Raw genomic sequence first — 21,115 nt, 5'->3', positions numbered from 1 at the left:
TGTGCTACAGCAACCATAAGAAATTCATGTTGATGTGAATAATTCAAGCAAAAAAAGTTTTTGGGTGATTGTTTCATCAAGCTTCAGGCCAAATATTTCGTTAGATGGGAATACTTTGTGAGTTTGTCCCTCATTGTCAAATAGTCTCAGTACTGAAGACTGGAAAAAATTCAAGTAGGAGTCAAATGGCCTCTAAATATACAGTAAATGGCACTTTCTAGGTTTTCATGTAAATTCACAACTAAAATTTGAAATAAAATTAATACCGTATTGGCCCGAATATAAGACGACCCTAATTATAAGACGACCCCCTCTTTTTCAAGACACAAGTTTGAAAAAAGACTATGTCTAGGCCCCGAATGTAAGACGATTTCAATGAAAAAAACCTTGTCTTATATTCGGGCCAATACGGTAATACTGATACTTGCCCAACATGTAAATCAATTCCCACATAGTGTACAAACAAACAAGGAAATCAACTGCATAAAATTGGAATTATAAGTCTGCTTCTGTAGAAATGCTATTTTTTCTGTTGTTTTTACTGTTAACTGGTTGATTAAAAATATACATATGAATGACATTACCTGTGATTATTTGAAGGAAATATACAGTGTTCTTGTTAGTGGTTGCCTATTTCAACTGAATCAAATAATCAAACTCTAAACTATTTTGATATCTGAAGTTCAGAAACCCAAAAGGTTATACACTTTGTCCCCCTAATCATTATGTTTTATGATTGGCAGGTGTATGATGGTGAGAACAGTTCATCTCGACTTCTTGGCAACTTCACCCGGAAGGTCATGATGGGCCATATTATCAATAGTACCTCCAATCACTTGTGGCTGGAGTTCAACAGCAACGCCTCTGGAACAACTCAGGGCTTTCATCTCACATACACAAGTGAGTTTGGTCACTTTAATGCACTTTATAAACAACCCTCAAGGTATGACGTTTGTCTTTCAAGTAACATTTCCTGGCGTGAACTATGCTTGGCACAAAAGAGCTCTCAGAATACCTATGATTAAGAATTAATGTCGTGCATGAACAAGAAAAGATCCTCTAAAAGCCTTGGTGTTCATTAGTCCATGTTGAGACAGAATGTGTATAAATGGAGAGAGTTTAACAGTAAAATGACTGGAGGAGCACAGTGCAGGATGCCTAATGACATCTAAAGAATTGTCTTCTCTGAGACAGACTTCTCTGGCACTTTCCAAATTCTCTTTCCATACATCTACAATAAGTTAAATATTAAACAACAAGGGAAGTCCTTAAAGAGCACCACGGTGAAAGCTGCTACTGTCAAAAAAAATTGTGAAAAGGTTGACCTTCTTAAAAAAGTGCTTGAAAAGTGCTTGGATTTTTCACAGTGCTACTGGCAAAGTCTTATGAGGCCAGATGAACTAACTTTGCGTTGTTTGGAAGGAAGTCATAAACAATGTGAGGGGAGAAAAAAAAAGCACACACCACCATCAACACATCATTCCAATTTTTAAGTATGGTAGAGGTGGGGGCGTCATTGTTTGGCACTGCAGGGTTGCCTCAGGCCTGGATTCATTGCTATTAGTAAAGGAAACATAATTTTGTTAAGATACTTTGCAGAACTCTATCTGCCAAATGCTCAACAGAAGAAAACGTAATGCAACTAGACAATGATCCAGCAGACTAAAGTAGATCAACAGCAGAATGGCTTAAACTGAATGAAAAAAATAAAATAAAGAAAACACATTCTAAAGTTGCTGAGTCATGATCCTGACTCCCACAAGTTGAGCAGCTGTGGTGGTATCACCTCAGGAGAGCAATTCAAACTAGAAATCCGAAGAATATTGCTGAACTGCAACAGTTTTGAAATCCAAAGCTCCTCTTGACCCTTGTGGAGGGCTGCTATAGGACTACGGGAAATATTCGGTTCAAATGTAATTGTTGCTAAAGGAAGATCAACCACAATTTAAATCCAAAGGCTCACATACCTTTGTCTATTTGTTGTGAATTTGATGAACATCAGCTCACATTTCATGACAAAGCTCACATTTGACAATTATTTATTTGAAACTTGCTTCATGAAAATATAATTTGTCCTCTCCCAAACATTAGGAAGTAGGGGATTAGTTACTGGCTGAACTTGCTTGGTCAAGTTAATTCCTCTGACTGTAAGGGGAGGAAATAAATCATGACATGTACTACAAATCCCTTGAGAATAGTATTTCACACTCAGCAAAATAGCAATTTCTTCCACTTCTGACAGGCAAAGAGTCTCGCTGTCAGATTTCCAAGCAATTTCTGCTGATAGTTGAACCCAAAGTGCAGGAGTAGCAGTCATAAGTCATTCTTGAAAAACTACAGTTTGTCGTTTAACCAATTTTCTTAATATTGTTGTTTTCTAGGTTTTGACCTGGTACGGTGTGAAGAACCCGGTGTTCCTAGCTATGGGTTTAAGATCCAGGATGATGGACATTATGCCAACACATTTGTCCTTTACTCCTGCAACCCTGGCTACAGTCTCCATGGAAGCAGTACACTGACATGTTTAAGTGGGGACAGACGCGTCTGGGACAAACCACTTCCGTCCTGTATAGGTTCGTATGTCATCAAAGACATCCATATAAAAATCTATGATCTAGTTAATTTTTCTAATTGTGGACTTGTTCAAATTTTATGATTATAGTATTTTTAATAATTATAACTAGTTTAGTTCAAAATGTGAACTGAACATTGAACCACTTTGCACAGAAAATGAACTTTCCCAACACCATCATTGTCGCCATCTCTCAACTCTAAACAATAGTCATTTGGAGTAGCTGTGATGTCGCTCCTGGAAAGCAAACTTCTGCCCTTTCAAGCCTAAGGCAACCATGAGCCGAAAGAGACTTTTACTACTAAAGGGTACCAAAGCATCCAAGCACTGCCACAGTGAATCGGTATTTGTTCTGCTGTCAAGTGGCCGGAGGGCTGCTGCTTTTATGTAGAATGCTGCCCAGTGTGGCCAAGACCAAATATCAGGAACTGACCCGAGTCAGTGGCACGCGTCTGATATTATTCTGTCCTTTGACCACATATGCCCACTATCCATACTCATGTATGGACTGCCACTTTTTTTCATCCTGCTGTATACCCATGTACATCATTCCTACATGTTCTAGCTCTGACACAGACCTCCCTGACTGCTGGAGTGATGCCTAACACTTAGACACTACCTTCACCGCAAGAGCGCTTGGCATTCAAAACTTGGAACAGCCGCCTCACCAAGCTCGGCTTGCTCAGTCCCAGTTGTTGGAAGGAAGCAGGGACACACTTCACGCATGTTGTCCATCATTTCTTGCCAGATGTTTAGGCCTCAAGCAGTGCAAGCATTGGAACGTAATGCAGAAGTAACCGAGTCGGACACCAATGTGCCAGCTTTGACAAAGCCGAGACACAAAGCGCTTCTTTTTTTTCCTTTACCCCTTGAGACTGCAAAAAATTATTTTCAACATGCCTCCTACGCACCGTGCTCCCAGGGCCCCGTCATTACTAGTCATGTAATCTTAACCAGTGGATCCAAAAGTGCTGGCACAGGATTGATCTCCTGTCATTCAGATACTACGTTATCATACGTTCAATTCACATGTTACATTGCCCAAGATGTGTAGAAGTTAAAAACTTCAGTGTTGCTTATGCCATTGGCAGTAGAACTCAAAGCCCAAAATTCTCTAAACTAGAACATTTTGTTGTCTGCTGGAAGTGTAGTTTCTGAGCAGATAACTTCATCCCCCAGGTCAAACATAATTTGATTGGTATCTAGAAGCCCATTGAGAAATACAGCATCCCCTTTAGTCTAACTTGATAAAGTCAGCTTGTAAAATATTCTGTTTAACTTGACTTTAAATTGTAACTTTTGCATATTCAACAAACGACAGCCTGTAAGCATTCTTACATTGTCGGGATCGTGTGGGCTCTCTGAACATTTTAATTTGGAACTCCCAAATGCCGAGCCAAACATTGTCGGTCTCTAACCAGCTTCTACATTTGAGCTCTCAGGGGCAGGACACAATTTGGTTGCTAATGGCAACGACAAGGAATAGAAGAATGTATGTTTACACATACACTTGTGGACCTAATACATGTGTTTTTGCCGGTGTGCAATGTCCCTGTGTTTCTTCACAGTCCAACATTAATTTGCAGCTGCTTTGTTGTCGTCTTATTTCAGGTAAACCTGCAGCCTGAAGAATACTTGCTGGCAAGCCCCTGGGCTAAATACCTTTGCATCTGCCTCCTTTGTTACCCTTTTGGGCAGTTTATCACTTTGCCTTTACGCTTGCCTCACTCCCTGTCTGTCTGGCTCAATAAAATGTTTGCTTTTACTACCATGTAGATGAGGCAGTTTTGCCGAGACCCATCTTTCCCAAACTGAGTCAAAGAGAAGTTGTCTTCATCATTCTCCTTTCGGAAATCGATTAACTCTTGAATATGACTTCAAACTTAGAGACATTAAGTTTTTTCTTAACCATGCTGTTTTCTAATCACAGGAAATCTGCTGCAATGACTCTTCTAATAACAGTCGGTCCTTTTCTTTCTATGTATTACCTTGGACAACTCATTACCAGGAAAAACACACACAGACGCATACACAGACACACACACACACACACACACACACACACACGCACACACACACACACACACACACACAAATTCCAGTTATCGCTTTTGTTTTGAACATTGATTCATTCCTGGACTCTTTGTATTCTATGAGATACTTAGCGAGCACATATTCCAAACAAGTCATTCATCAACCTTGAACATGTAAAGCAGAAGCTTTGGCATTTCAAGGTTAATGTCAAGCATGTCCATAGCATTTATTTAGTTCAACCTTCATACCTCTTGCTAATTTAATGACAAATAGAGAAAAAGCATCTTATTGAGCTAATCAGCCGAATATGGCTTTAAAAATCAGACCACTACCATTTTTTGCTACTGGTAATCGGATAAACACTATAATTAAAATCAGTGTTAAAAATATGAAAGTTTTGAAAGGGTTATTGTCATTATACGGGATAATGTTTGTTCACAATATTTCAAACATATTGAGGTATTTGAATGAGATTCATGGCTAAAAAGGTAATGTCAGCAACTGCATTGTTAATTAATCACCAAATAAAATGTTGTGGTTTCTTTTCTGACCGTTTTCTTTTATACAAGAACTGAGAGCTAAAGAGCATATGAGCTATAAATCGTACAGTAAATGATGAAAGCAGTGTTTGACAATGTCACTGTCTTGTGTCCTTGCAGCGGAGTGTGGAGGTCACGTAACTGGAGCAGTGTCTGGACGAATTCTGTCTCCAGGATACCCTGCCCCGTACGACAACAATCTCCACTGTACCTGGGCTATAGAAGCGGATACTGGCAAGACTATCAGGTAAAGTCTTACGAATCATAAATGTAAGAAAAAGTTCACCACTGTTATTATTGAATACATTATGTAACTTCCAGTAGATATTTTTTTCTTTTTTAGACTAGCTGTTGAGAACAGAAATTAAGCAAAACATTCAAATATGTTATTTGTCTCAAAATGATTCCTTTATTTCTCCATCAGCCTCCATTTTATCGTCTTTGACACTGAGATTGGCCATGACATCCTGAGAGTTTGGGATGGGCCGTCTGGACCATCGGATGGAGGCATCCTTTTAAAAGAATGGTCCGGTCCAGCCTTGCCTGAAGATATCCATTCAACCTTCAACATACTCACACTTCAATTTGATGCCGACTACTTTATCAGCAAGCAAGGATTCTCCATTCAGTTTTCTAGTAAGTTTGTCTTTTTTTGTTAATGTTAAATAATTGCATTTATGTCCCCACCTGTCCTCAGGTAAACTCTCGACTAAAAAAAGTTAGAATGAGATTGTCTGTAGGGCTGGTTGAGGGATTTTTCTGCATGCTTTTTTTGTATTTGTTGCTTTGTGAAGGACAAAATAAAGACAGCTTGAGTAAAACGTGGTGAAATGGCTGCGGCAATATTTTTTATTTCTTAATCACTCCATATTCTCATCGTCCACCATGTTAGCATGTGTCAACCCACGGGGGATGCTGTGGTGACAGGCTGTCAAAATGTTCAAATCATAGCTTTTTTTCAAATGTGTGATAGCAATGACATGTCTAGCTAGGATATGTGAAGAATTGAATGGCTGCTTTGGCACTGATGGTGCCGGGATGCTGCTGCAAGGCTCAGTCGATAAGCTGCAGTGCTCCCAGCAGTGCAGTCTCTGGAATTGAAGTAAAGTGTAGTAAACTAGTGTTCAGGTGGTCCGGTTCAATACGATATTATCAGACAGATCTGTATAATACATTAAAATAGCACCCAGACAAAATTGTGGCTGTGCACAGATACGTCTTCACTGAACCATAAAATCATTTTCGGGTTTGCTCTGATATCCTGGCCCATGTCTGGGGATTATGAATTTAATTTTTCTCAAATAGTATAAACGTTATGATTATTCCTCCTTGTAATATAACTATTTTGATCTTTGATTGATTGGATCATCAAGTGTTTTTGTGCGTGTATATAAGGGCTGATGATGAGTGCAGCAGCAATGTCTACACAAATCTGTACATTAAAATATATTTCAAGTAACTGTTATTTCCGATTAATATTTAGATCCAGCACCATGTGCGTCTAGCCTTCTCTCAGGCACATTTGGTTTTTAAACCCTCCTCATTTTGAAAGTAAATATTGACGCCAACATGCTAATCAAAGAATGGTTATTTGTTCCATTAGTATGTTAATTCATTTTATTCCCCTATGTTCATTTACCATTAGGTAAATGTGATATTTAATAATATACTGAATAATAATTGCATGATTAAATTTTCCCTTTTAATGTCAGATGTGCTATCTTGATGGAATTCTATAGTTATAAATGAGTGCATTGTATTTTAGAATGATACTATTAAGATGAAGAATTTTTACTACATTATCAACAAACAACTATTTTCAAATTCCTGCTTCACGTAAATGTATTCCGTCCGTGCAATACCTTAAAAAATTGTTGTCTCAATCTGAACACATTTTAAGAGAACTGACAAAGGCTGCAATTTTGTTGTTCATGTAAACTGTTTATTATATGCTTTATTTCAAAATACTAATATTCCAGCCTTTTTTTTTTTGTGGTGGGGTGCATTTTAAGTCAAGGAACACTGAAAGTATGCATTAGCTACCTGCATTATCTGCAGCGGAAGTTATTAATTTTTCCCCACATTGATGGATCTCTTCAACCTTACACATATCTGGTGACTGTCAAAAGTATTGCTTCCTTTGCAGAACCTCAAAAGTAGAGAAAAATAGGTTTTAAAGCTAAATAAAACATGGCATTGTTATTCAGAGCGCCAACATGTTGGATTTTTGAAAACACTGCTCGAATACTAATTTGTAAAAATTTAGATGACCCTCCCCCACACACACATCCACCAGCAAAAAAAGGGCATAATCACTTGTCGCAGTTTGGAATGGCTCTGCAGCTCGCAGCAAATTCTAAACAGGGTTTATATTGCCACAAAACACTGACATGGCAGATGATAGTCTATACACAATATGCGGCCTTTCTGTTGTTGACAGTTCGGCCTTTTTGGACTCAGCTCGTAATGGACTATTGTGTGTCTCTAAATTGTGCTTTTTGTTTTCAGACATACATAATATTGTTGTGTTTGCTTTGTCTCACTTTGTTAAGCCACAACAGCGACAACCTGTAATGACCCTGGCATCCCGGTAAATGGCTCTCGATACGGAGACAGTAAGGAGCCCGGTGACAGTATGACGTTCCAGTGTGACCCTGGCTATCAACTCCAAGGACCTGACACCATCACATGTGTCCGCATGGATAACAGATTCTTCTGGCAGCCGGATCCTCCAACATGTGTTGGTAGGTGTGCATTACTTTGCTAATCGCGGCCTTATTTCACATATTAAATCATGGCCATCCATGATTATTTATGTATTTATTTATTTATTTATTTATTTATTTATTTATATATATCAGATTGAGATTCGTTCTTTATTTCCAAATAGACAAACCAAAACGCAAAACTGAGGATATGTGAGGTTTGCTAACACTGTGTTACCCCAAATTGTCTGAGACACCGAAGATTTATTTTCACTCAGTTCAGTTTGAGCAAATGCACTATTACTAATACATTTAATTACACTGCATTATTTTCCATATAAAATCGTTTGACAACAGGGATCCAGACTGATAAAATATGCTCATGTTCTTGCCATCTGAGGGTGGATTCCAGTCAGGAGGTGCGACACACCCTAGAAATAACTCATCAGCAGCCCTACCACACAACCCTGCAGATTTGTTACAGATGCTCTCTTTTATAGATCTCATCCAGTTTTATGCTCAAGTGTCCAAGGTGATGTTTGTTTACTGAAATACGGGCTGTTGAAGCTGAGAGGCTGTGGGAAGATACATTTTTCATTTTCTCACACAATTAGTTTATGTGCTGCCTCTGCTCCACACTGAATCATTTTTCACCGGCCATGTGTCCTGGCACTTTAATCACAGTTTTAAATAAATTGTTTCCCCTATTAAAAAGAATGTCAAACACAAATATTTGACTTTTACATCGCTGTCAAGTCACGCAAGTCACCTACATAGTATGTTTACACTTGCTGCAGCATATGTTTGCTTCTAATTAATAGGATGGGTGATTATGTCACCCTCTGTAAATCTCTGGATTAGAATATTCTTTACCACCTTTTCCTTCAACTCCTGACACAAACTGACTGTTAGCTTTCATGTCACCTTGAAGACACATCATCATGACTGTTCCAGAATTGTCTGAGTCAGACGGAATCCCGAGTTGCCTTGTAGCTTGAGTAATTATTGGATGAAAGAGTGCTTGTAAGGCAGATGAATACTTCAGCACAAATGATGCCTCTTTGAAAGCTCCTCCAGCGGCCGCACAAGCTGTTTTGTATTGCTGCTTCTCATCGAAACAATACTGATGAGTGCTGTATATTTCAGAAGGTAACACAATGTGCCACCCATCTTATACGTATGTCACTCCGGGTAAAGTTTTGCAAGTGTGGTGGAAGAATATCAGCTCACAATATGCTGCTATATGTCAACGTTTCTGATTAGATCATTTGTAATATAATCCAACCTAATCAGTCCGAAAGAAAATCTAAACATCTTCATCCTCGCCTAACTCTGCTTCATGTTGGCTCTTTAGTACACAAAGCTGTAAAGCATCATGGCTGGCCTCACCTCTGTCTAATAAATGCTCCCCTTCATCCTTCCAGAGTCGCTTCTATCACATAACATGACACTTTATTACACCCGCTCCAACCTGCTTGTATCCATTTCTTCACCTTCGAGCCACACTCACCATTGCTCTGAACTGTTGACCCTAAGTATTTCAAGTTCTCCATCCGCAATAACAGTTCTCTCCGGAGCCCCACTTTCCTCCCAATCATAAACATATGTATGTATATTCAGTGTTGGTCTCATCTTAATTTCTCATCTTTTCTAGCGCATGTCTTTGAAAATGTTCCTCCACCTGCTCCCTCCTTTCACTGCAGATCACAATGTCATCTACAAACATCATGGTCCATGGGGATTCCAGTTTAAGCTTGACTGTCAGCCTGTCCATTACTGAAGGGGCTTAGAGTTGATGCCTGATGCAATCCTACTTCCACCTTGGACTGCACTGTCACACCTATAGCACACGTCACCACTATTATGCTACCCTAGTACATTTCTTACCGATCCAGACTTCCTCATGCTCTGCCACAAATCCATCCTGAGTAGCCTTTCATAGGCTTTTTCTCAGAATACAAAGACATATCACTGCTCCTTCTGACCTTCACACTACTTTTCCATCAACACCCTCAAGTCAAACAATGCATTTGTGATACTTATCCTAGGCTCACTCCAAAGTTTTTTTTTTACCTGAGTCCATTCTCTACTTCTCTTTCCCATCGTTTCATCGTGCCACTCATCAACTGTATTCCTCTATAGATCCCCCAACTCTGCACATCACCCCATTCATAAATATTGGCGCCCGTACACATTTCTTCCATTCCCCAGCCATTTTCTCATCCTCTAGAATTTTATTGAACAGCCTGTTCGAAAATCCACAGCCATCTCTTCTAGATGCTTCCATCCCCCTACCTTTCAATTTGTCATCCCCTTTAATGCCTTAGAAGTTTCCCTCAAATCGTACTGCTACTTCCGAGTTCATAATTGCGTTCCTTCTTTCTCCTTTCCCAAATTCATCAACTCCTCAAAGGCATCACAATTTATTGTGGCCGGTTGGTATGCAAACCCACAACTCAGCAATCGAGACACGGGTTTTGTTCTGCCACTGCCACCTTTTCCTATGACTTAAATCCCCTTCTGTCCCCTCTGTGTTTCTAAATATTATGCATCTCCTAGTAGTTGCATTGTACGGGTTATTTAGACAAGTGTATGACTTTGTGTGAGTAATCTACTCAACAATTAAGGCCTTTATTTACCTTCCGCTGCATCGTTGCTAATGTGTGCACACCCACCTGCCTTCCTGGTGCAGAATATTACTCCTGTTGAAGAATAGCAAGACCACCAGGAGTGATTTTACTGCTTAGTACCCCTAACCTTACTCTGTTTCCAAATTCAAGTCCTATCACTCTCTCTCTCACGCTTGCTCTTTTACTCTAGCAATTTGTGAAGGCAATATTAGTGGTCCACTAGGTGTTATTCTCTCTCATCTCCAACCTTTGCCACACCTCTCATCAATAGCTGACCCCCTTCTCCTCTGCCTACATTTGGCAGGCTGGGGGGGTCACGGATGCTTTGTCAAGGGGTGATACTCCTTCCAGAAGATTTAATGATGTGTGATCATCATCGCTCTATTTTTGGGTTTTTTCCCTAGCAACCTGTGGTGGTAATGTCAGTGGTCCTTCTGGAGTGATCCTGTCTCCTAACTACCCCCAGCCTTACCCTGCCGGGAAAGAGTGTGATTGGCGAATCCGAGTCAACCCAGACTTTGTCATCGCTCTCATCTTCAAAAGGTAGGGGCCCAGAATATTCGTGACCGCCGTGGCTTTTAATAAAAGTGTAACTGTCATGAAAGATCTCGGCCTGCAAGTGGAATTCTGTGTCTGCAGAAACACCTCCACTGGTACCTCTAACGTGTTTTTAATCATGAAATATTTAGATCTAAATAGCATTGCTCATCCTTTTGGCTCTGATTTTTGGTTTCCTTCAGGCAGGGATCGCTGCAATGGCTTGTTTTGCTGTAGCATCATAATAATAAGGTCTGGTCAACCAATGTTTGTTAAAAATAAGCAGTCATGCCAAAAGATTTAATGGGCCCACTAAATGCCAATATAAAGCACTTAATTAGAGTTATGAAATCTCAACAATCTATCTGGAAGAAGTACGTACCATGACTGTTGTCCACAGATGGCTTTTGTTGTGTAAATGAAATACATAATTTTCAAGTGTTGTGAAAATCTATCAAAATGCCATTGAGTGTTTTGGCCGTGCTGAAAAGAAAAGTATTTGTACTGTGCAACAGAATGAACACAAAGGTCTCTCCTGTCCTTGTTTTGGATGAAAGAGAATAATTGCATAGAATTGTCTTGTCCAAATGGCTGTCTGAGCCCTGGCAAAACATGTTTTAATTTCTAACGAATACGTTCAGAAATATTTTTTTCAAAATTTATTTAGGACACCATCATGTTTGAACCTGATTTCAAGCAATTGAGGATGAAAAAAAAAGAAAAAAACATGCATCTTTTAATGAGTTACTGAACTTAACGTGAAGCTAATGGAGCACATTAAAAATTCTACTTCTTAGTTTGCCAAATATTTTTGTTTGTTTCTTATATGACCAAGAGACACAAATTAGGTACATCATAAAGCAATTAGACAATAAAAAAATGAATTGTATATGTTTTATATTTTTTAATCGTAGGTGGTGCTCTCATTGTTTTTGCTCTTTTGTTAATAAACAAGTATACAGGTCAGTGTCTGTATTTTCAATTGTAATGAAAGCTGTTTTAGATGAAATGACTCTTCCGAGAATAACTGGTTCGGAAGATGAATGAATGAAATGAAATGACTTCAAATAATAAGTAATTTGCTCTCTAAAAAAAATAAAGAACTCCGATTGGGACAAGCAATGTGAGAATAATCACCCTTTAATGGTTACTCGGCATCATTTTCCACATTAAAAAAGATCATAGCCAGACAATATAAAGTGTTGTATGCAGTAGGCATATAAGACACTCATTGAACCAGAAAATTCTAGTATATTTAAAATGAATGATATCATGTTCATAATAATGATTCACAGCACAGGTATTCTAAGTATACATTTTATTTATAATCTTTATCTTTCTATCACACCACTTTGACTCTACACTACATTCCTGTATTTCCAAAGTTCATGCAATTTCCAAAGGTAATCATCCAAATAATATAAGGGTAATAATTAACTAGTTCCAGTCATAAACTGTCACCGTCATAAAATTTTGTTTAACTCTTCATGTTTTATTTAATTCCAATCAAAAGAGGGAATGGGTGGACATTCCAAAACGCCACACAAGTTTAAAGCAAAGTGAATGAAAACCGCGCAACTCTGGGCCACCAACACAATTCTGCTCGCCAAGCCAAATGAGTCTCAGCACGGTCCACAATCATGCAATCATGGGGAATATTATTTATAACATTTCCATTCATTATAAAATAAAACAAAGAAATGTTCCAACTGATTATGGTACTTTGACTTGATGGCGTCGCAAGAGTACATACTCTACAAATCTTCTTTCTGCTAATTAAATTAGCATATATAATGATTACGGTGGCCTTTAAGACTTGAATGCAATGCCGAGATTATAATTGATCTCTAGTGAATGTTAGAGCCCTGTCTGCATTGTCATTTCATGACATTTATACTTGGAATGTAGCTCTACAGAAAAATGTATTTGCAAGGATCACTTTCATGCTTTGTCAGTGCAGAGGAGCTTATGTGGTGTTAAGCTCTTGCTAAATCAGATATAAATACAGGCCTACATTCTGCATTCACAGAGTTTAGTATGTTAACTTTACAAATGAGCACATTGGCTGATTATAGGCGGTATTATACCATAATAGATAATACTACCAGAAAGTGTGCAAGACTGAAGAAGAAAATGTAAATATTTTACCAAGAACACTGACTAATTAGAGGATCACCAGATTATATACCTGCTTTATTAACCTGCATTTTGTTATTATTAACTCCATCTATCCATCCAATTTCTGTACCGCTTAGTCCCCACGAAGGTCGCGGGCGTGCTGGAGCCTATCCCAGCCGTCATCAGGTAGTAGGCGGGGGACACCCTGAACTGGTTGCCAGCCAATCGCAGGGCACAAAGAGACGAATAACGATTCACACTCGCACTCACATCTAAGGACAATTTGGAGTACTCAATAGACCGACCAAGCATGTTTTTGGGATGTGGGAGGAAACTTATTAACTCATCTATTATTATTCTCATCTAGATAACTTGACTTAAAATACTTGTGAAGTGAATATCATAATTTTGTATAATTCTGCGAACAACTCAGCAGATGTAGTCTTGGGAGATGCAGCATGGAAAAATTAAGTTGACATTGGGATTTACTTTAACATCCTTCTGATCCTCCTTTGCACTCACAGGTGTCACACAAATACACCAACACACAACTTCCATCTTAACTAGACAGGTGGAGAATTAAAACAAGGATAAACGTGGACTTCAATAGAAATCAGAAGGATTGTCGCATGTTTAACTGGCAGCTGGACGCTAAGACTAACATAATTGATGTCAGGGTGAACAATTTGATATGCGTGTGTGCGTGCATTATTTTTACACTTTATACAAGCATGTGTGAATTGGGCGCTAGTGGTATCACAGAAACATTTTGTGCAGAGCAACTGCCAACTTGGGATAAAGGATCATGCAAAACTTTACTGAAATGCACGCTTTTGTGTTCGATTTGTTTTCAGCTGATTTGCACAAATGTTTCCATTCATTTACCGGAGAAGTAAAACAAAAAAACAGCCAACACGCCTTACCTGATTTTGTCTCAAAGTATATTTAATTGGGATGAAAAGAAGTGGATCATTTTCAGAGACATTCTATAAAAAGCAATGAGGAATGTATGGCAATATATACAATGTAACTTAATGGCCGTTTCTGGTCACATGAAATGTACATTACTGATGTTTGGAAAGATAATTTTTATCCAATAGCAAGGTAAAGGTTGACAAAGATTTTGCTAATAAATAAAATGAGGTGATCTTCATTGTTGAAAGATCTCTCTATGAAGGCCAAAAGGCTACTTGTTGATAGAAAGAGCTTCAGTGTTATGACCGGATTTGTTAGGTGATGAAGTTTTGTTGTTAAAGGATAGGTTGTGACTACTCAAAGCTGGCAACAGAAGAGGCTCTTGTGTTGAGCAGCAGGTGCACACTTGCAACATGCGTACCACTTGGGGGAAGTAGGCAGGATGTCACCACACAAAACAATCGTCATACCTGTGACATATAAAAAGGATCGTAAAATAATTATACAATTGGTAGACATGGAATGTACTTCTCAAAGACCGCTGGCACACCCATGACCCTCATGAGGAGAAGTGGTTTGGATGATAAGTGATTGAATATGTATATATTCAAGTTAATTCCCGTGAGAGGTCGCGAGCTATTCAAATGTGAATTTGTGAATGGCAGATATTCCTCTAGAATGGTCTGCAGCCTGTTTTGATGCAATCGATCTCTGTTTTGTTTCTATCAGTTTTAACATGGAGCCCAGTTATGACTTCCTGCACATTTATGAGGGCGAAGACTCTAATGGGCCTCTCTTGGCGAGTCTCCAAGGCAACCAGGCCCCAGAGCGCATCGAGAGCAGTGGTAACAGTCTCTTCCTGGCATTCCGATCGGACGCCTCACTGGGCATGTCTGGCTTCGCCATTGAGTTCAGAGGTAAAATTTTATGTTCACATTTCGGTCTTTGTTTTATGATGGTCCGAACATTTTTCAACCAAGACTGAGATGTACAGATGAATTAATAAGGGTAAAAGCAAATTGTGCAGTGGGCCATCAGACCTCTGAGACAATCTGTTCCATGAGGCCATTTAACTTTTTTCCCTTCCGTCATGGCATTATTTCCCCCATGTTTAATTATGGAAACCGAATCAATCCATTCAAGGAGCTGACTTTCAAGTTTTCAAGCACTTGTAAGGATGTCAATCAAAAGTACCATTTCCAAACATTCATCCCAAACCAGATCACCATTACGTGATACTCAAGTGTATCAATTCTTTGTCGTTGAACTGTGAGACAAAATCCAAGGTACATCCCACAACCCAAATGTGTGCATTTGATCTTCTACATTAGCCCAACGATACTCCGTTTTTTTTTTCCACTTGGCATCAATATTAAAACGTCAACACAGAGGTGTTGTATCTGCAGACTGGCTAATATTTAAAGCTGCCAACTATATTCATTTCAGCCTCACATCATGAGGCTTTTTTTTTCCCAGCAGAAAGTGCTTGATGTTTCGTGTCAGCCCGTGAGTTGTTTACCTCCATAGATTATGACTCATCTTGGTTTTACAGAAGCTGCTTGACTGGTGGTGATTTAAGAGCTATTGTCAAAGTGAGGCAGATTATTACTTCATCATTGGACTGCAGACTAGATCTTCTCTGTCAAGTTATATAAAAATCCTTCTTCATTTTTTTTGTCTATCTCACTCCATTTATCTGTAATTAAAAACGATTATCTCCCCCTCTGTTGTCTGCCTTGCCAGGCCACCTCACACCTCTGTACTTTTCGTCATTAATTCACTACCTTTCATCTGCCATCACTCTAATTAAAATGCAACCTTAATCATCTCCCTGTTTCATTTGCTTCTACCACTCCTTCCTCATCGCTTCCTCTCTAGCTCTTTTCTTTTTTTCTACCATACTTTGCTGGGCAATCACAAGAAAGCAAACAACCTGGGCCAGCACTGTCATTTAGAACTCAGTTTTTGAGTTCCTGTTTGTACTCCATCAATCTTGCTTCTTATCTTACCCTCATTAGCCCCTTCTTCTTCCATGAAAACAGAAATGCATGAGAGGGAATGTCGTAAAGAGTCTCCTTTTGTCTGTCACATCCAATCAGATCAACAAATAGAGTGGAGACTTCATAGTGTTCACTTGACAGCAGCCACTAAGTCGATCCAAAGAAGGGGAAAAAGCATTTTCCATCAAGAAATTGCTGTTATTGTTGTTTTTCTTTTGTTCAAGATATGTAGTCCAGTTCTTACAAAAGGTTAGGAGACAGTTTCACCTTCATCCCTACCAGTAATGCATAGAAAAATGAGAACTGTGCTATTATTTTTTGTTTTCCAATAAACACATGCTATTACATGTAAAATGAAATAAGTGATCATTTCCAAATATAATTGTTGTTATCATCATAGCTATTCAAATATTCAAACGTTATCATCATAGCTATTCAAATATCCTTTGGATTAATAAATGGTCTGTCCTGAACAGTTCTAATATAGATCAGGTCTTGCATTCATTGATGGCGAGTATTTTTTGTCAGTGTTTTATAGTTGCTCTTCATGCATTTTACAAGGACTCTTAAATGAAATGGGTGGGAGAAAGACGTTTCGCAGTCATCCATGCAGTTCTTCAGTTACGCCTTGCCAGTCTGTTGTGGGTTTGACTAAATAGAAAATCGGTCAAGTGATCAGACTTCTATACAGTACCTGAAAGCGAAACCCGAGGGAAAGTATCTTATCAGAAAAGAACTAATAGAAGTAAAATTGCTTGAGTTAAAGTCTTAAAGGATCTGACATATTTGTAAAAAAATAATGTTCTAATATGAAATGGTATTAGTATTAGAAAGAAAAGTGACGAATGGTGGCGGCTATTGTTTTTATTGATTTTAATTCCATCCTTATTCCTTTAGTTTACTTTATTAGTGTACAGTAAAGTGAGTGAAGTTTGCCCTGCCATTGCGTAACGATGGTTGGTGTCTGCTGGTCTCAATCCAGAAAGAATGAAAAAGAAAAACAGACACTCTCCTGGTGTGCTCATAAACTGTGAAGCGTTCCTGATTACCTGCATCCTCATTTTCATGACCTTCCCCTGCCAGTATTCCTTATTTGTCAGTACAGGCACGACGATTCCACTGCTTTGTGTTGCGTCAACATACAATTTATTCAGATTGTATTTTGTAGCAATGAGAAACAAAGATGTTTTGGGGATATATGTGTTGAAGTATACATTTTATTTAGGAAGCGCAGTGCCGGAAATACAAAACATGGAAGTGCTGTACGGATCTGTGGAAATTTTATGAGTTTCTAAAAGCCCCCAACTCTCTTTTTTTATTCTTTCAGAAAAGCCAAGGGAGGCCTGTTTTGATCCTGGTAACATCATGAATGCTAGTAGGACCGGCTATGACTATAAACTGGGATCTCAAGTGTCCTATAACTGTCACCATGGATACACAACTGTGGGAGGCGAAACAATAACCTGTGTGATGGGCCATGATGGGAAGCCGGTGTGGGACAAGGCTCTACCGTCATGTAAAGGTAAGACAGACAGTGGTTGCACAAATTGTCACACACATAGGAACCAGATAAAGTGTCACGCCACTTATAGTTTATAAACAGAAATTGTTAATCAAGAAATCCATTGCAGCCTGGTGATCCTGAAAGGGGGATCCTTCCATCTGTGGTCCCTTCTCAAGGTTTCTCATTTTTCCCCTGGTAGGGTTTTTTTTTAGTTTTTCCTTGCCCTTTTGGGAGCTCAAAATCAGGGGATGCCTTGAGAATAATTGTCAATTGTTTGTCTATGTGAAGCCCTTTGAGACTGCTTGTGATTTAGGGCTATACAAATAAACTTGACTTGACTTGACTAGAATTCTTGTTATACTGCCAGTGTTAGTTACTGAAGTGATCTATTCATCAGGCATTTTGGACAATTCTGCGCAACTCTGTGTGAACAGTTTGTGTGGACCTCTTTCTGCTCTCAAACCGCAAAGCAAGGTCCATAAAGGGATACTTGGAGGAGTTTTCTATGAGGGGAAATTAAGAACCCTAACGTCAAAAGCATCAAGTGCTTTTCAAAAATAACCAAGGAGGCACACAAACACCCACTGCCGATTAACTCCTTCGGGTAGGTCATAATCGAGGAGGGCACATAAGTCGTGTGGAGGTGCCACAGTGATTGCTTCCATGAGCCAATTTAAAACTAAAAGCCTAATAAGACATTGATAATAATTTACAGTATTATTCTTTTTTTTGTTTTGAAATTGGTTCTCATGGCACATTGTATTGTAGCCTATGAACAATCAATGCTGTGACTGGTTTGACCTGTGTGTGTGCTTGTGTGTGTGTGTGTGTGTGTGTGTGTGTGTGTGTGTGTGTGTGTGTGTGTGTGTGTGTGTGTGTGTGTGCGTGTGTGTGTGTGTGCGTGTGCGTGCTTGCGTGCGTGTGTGTGTTTCCTTATGTGTCCATCTGAGCCAGATTCTGTCAGGGATTGGAAGGCCAAACTGTCCAAACTGTCTATTTGATTAATGGCTGACAGAGCAGAGCAAGTGACACCTGCCAAATGGCCATTTGCAGTGTATTTGTCATGTAAAGCGGATGTTTGAGCGTTTAAATATAAGGAGGACTTATAAGATTTATAAGAGAGAAATCTGACCCATGTCCACAAATCAATGTAGGTGGTTTGTAACCATCTACTTTTGTTTCCACCTACAAGTATTTTTCTAGTTGTGGGTTCTATTTTTCTTTGTAAGAAAGAAATGTGTCATATGACTATTTCAAGAAATCAGAAGTTAATCACAAGTTAGTAATTAACTTTTTTTTTCATAGAACACCTACTCAAGTAATTATTTGCTTTTGTCATATTATTATAAAAATCATATTATTCTGAAGTAATTTACTTGTTATATACAACTGTGGTTCCTCTTTCAGCTCTGCCAAACAACCCAGGTTAAGAATCTTGGAAAAATTTTAAAATGAACTCAGTAAAATATGTTTAATCAAATCTCCCTTACCGTTGGTTGTTATCATGTCTGGGTTGAAGGACTGTGTGGTATTTCACAACAGCAACAAATAACTACAGTAAAGTGGATTTATTGGATGTCCCACCTGGTGACCGTTTATCGAGATAAAAGCATCGCCTTTGCTGTCTACTTGGTTGTTTCCTACACAAAGACACTGTCATCTGTACAACGAGCACACATCAAAGATATTTTACAAGAACGACGATGCTGATACCGTGTTGTTTTTTGCTCACCTCGCATGACTTACATCAGCAGTTTTGCATTTAGCTCGATACATGTTTTAGTTAGTGTGATTATTTGAGTGGCATATAAACAGAAGCTGAGTATTGATATTGTAATCGTATCATAGCTTTTCCACACATCACATCATCTGACCCAACCTATGCCAGTCGGGTCTTGTACAACTGCTAGTATATCAATCAAGTCAGAAACGGTTATTTATATTTAGAAAGCAATCAATTGTGGACAATGAAGCATATGACTTAAAATGTAATTTATCTAGAATATATGCACCAAAACTATTATTTAATTGAATGAATGCAAAGTTTCCCCGCACGTCTGTGTTTGGATTTCATCATATTGTCTAGATGTAAGTTTCGATTAAAGTTGCTTTCCCCTTTCTGTTTCCACAACAAGGTCTTTGATTAAAGTGCCACTTCCTCCTTTGGTCAAACAATTCAGTCAACACAATTTGAATTACTAATTCCCTCCATTTCCCTCGTCTCCATTCTTCTCCACATTGACTTTTCTTACCACATCGTTGGAGCACTTTTTTTCCTCCTTTCTGTGTCTGTCTCGGGCCAACTCCTGGGGGCTCTTAGACCAAGCTCATTAGACAGGTTGAGACCCCCTTAAATAATACAGCTCCACTTACACTCCCTCCGTCTCCTCTCGTTTCACCTTTTGTCCCCATGCTCAGCCCCTTTTTCCTTTCCCTCCACATGTAATGACTTCTCACCAACCCTCTCTCTTGCACCGCCTTTTACCGCCTCGTCTGTCTGATTTAATCTGTCTCTCTCGCTCTCTGTCTCTCTCTCCCTCTCTCTCTTTCATGCTATATTGTTGCTCTCTTTCTCTCTTCCTCTCTCTCGTCCTCGGTCTTGCTTTCACTCTCGCGCCCCCTCGCGCTTTCCATCTTTCTCAAACTCTCTCTCTCTTTACCCTCTTTCACTCTGTCTCTCTCTCTCACTCTCTCTCTCTCTCTCTCTCTCTCTCTCTCTCCATCTGTCTCTGTCTTCGTCTCTCTCCCACCTCTTCCTCCCATCTCAAAATGCTCTTTTATAGGTTCCCATGGTAACTAAGAGCTGTTGAAAGGAAGAGGAAATTCTTAGTGGCTGTTGATGGGCTTCTCTCTTTTTGTGTGTGTATGTGCGTGCGCGTGTGCATGAGTTTTTTGACTTGTATCTAAATGCAGCACACTCATTTGCAATATGCACATGCACAGTAATTTGCTCTATCTATAGTATAGAATATTTTTTAAGTATAATCAATTCAGGTGGTGTGGTGATGCACTGGCTAGTATGTTGCCTCAGATGCAGTTTGATTCTGACTCTGGCCTTCCTGTGTGGAGTTTGCATGTTCTCCCCGCCTGCATGCCGGTTCCTCCGGGTACTCCGGTTTCCTCCCACGGTCCAAAAACATGCATGGTGGGCCGATTGATCACTCCAAATTGTCCGTAGGTGTGATTGTGAGCGCGGATGGTTATTTGTCTCTGTGTGCCCTACGATTGGCTGGCGTCCAGTTCAGGGTGTACCCCACCTAACACTCAAAAACTGAGAAGCAGTATGGAGGACGCATAATCGACTCAAATCTTAATAGTGTGAAGAAAGTTCAGCTGTGGGACTGTGGGCCAATCTACGTGTATGCACACATGTTGATCGATTAACGAAAGTAGCAAGATATACATATTGATGATACACAAAGTTCAGTTCCTTCCATAAAAGACAGTGAAACTGCCTCTGCTTTAAAAAAGGATAATAATAAGTGCCTGTTTGTTAAAGTGTGGGTGTACAAGACTCAAGAGTTTGAGGTCATTTTCTTTCCTGAAATGAATCTATTCCCT

The 21,115-nt window shown here is 39.2% G+C and overlaps 1 protein-coding gene across 2 annotated transcripts in view; it reads left to right on the top strand.

The window, feature by feature from the left end:
• The window catches only part of LOC147059371 (CUB and sushi domain-containing protein 1-like), a 280,490-nt gene that overhangs the window by 208,080 nt on the left and 51,295 nt on the right, over positions 1 to 21,115 (top strand). For both annotated transcript variants that reach the window (XM_085906897.1, XM_085906896.1), the window contains exons 26-33: positions 744 to 900; positions 2,382 to 2,573; positions 5,266 to 5,392; positions 5,570 to 5,781; positions 7,698 to 7,889; positions 10,885 to 11,023; positions 14,780 to 14,967; positions 17,378 to 17,572. In XM_085906897.1, the coding sequence (XP_085763023.1) occupies positions 744 to 900; positions 2,382 to 2,573; positions 5,266 to 5,392; positions 5,570 to 5,781; positions 7,698 to 7,889; positions 10,885 to 11,023; positions 14,780 to 14,967; positions 17,378 to 17,572 (1,402 nt within the window). The remainder of the gene's footprint in view (positions 1 to 743; positions 901 to 2,381; positions 2,574 to 5,265; positions 5,393 to 5,569; positions 5,782 to 7,697; positions 7,890 to 10,884; positions 11,024 to 14,779; positions 14,968 to 17,377; positions 17,573 to 21,115) is intronic.

This window comes from Syngnathus leptorhynchus, chromosome 3 (assembly GCF_054491065.1).
Source record: "Syngnathus leptorhynchus isolate UIUO chromosome 3, UIUO_Slep, whole genome shotgun sequence".
In the NCBI taxonomy this organism is placed as follows: Eukaryota; Metazoa; Chordata; class Actinopteri; order Syngnathiformes; family Syngnathidae; genus Syngnathus; species Syngnathus leptorhynchus.
The sequence above is the reverse complement of the archived record's forward strand: the minus strand, read 5'-3'. Positions and strand labels throughout refer to the sequence as shown.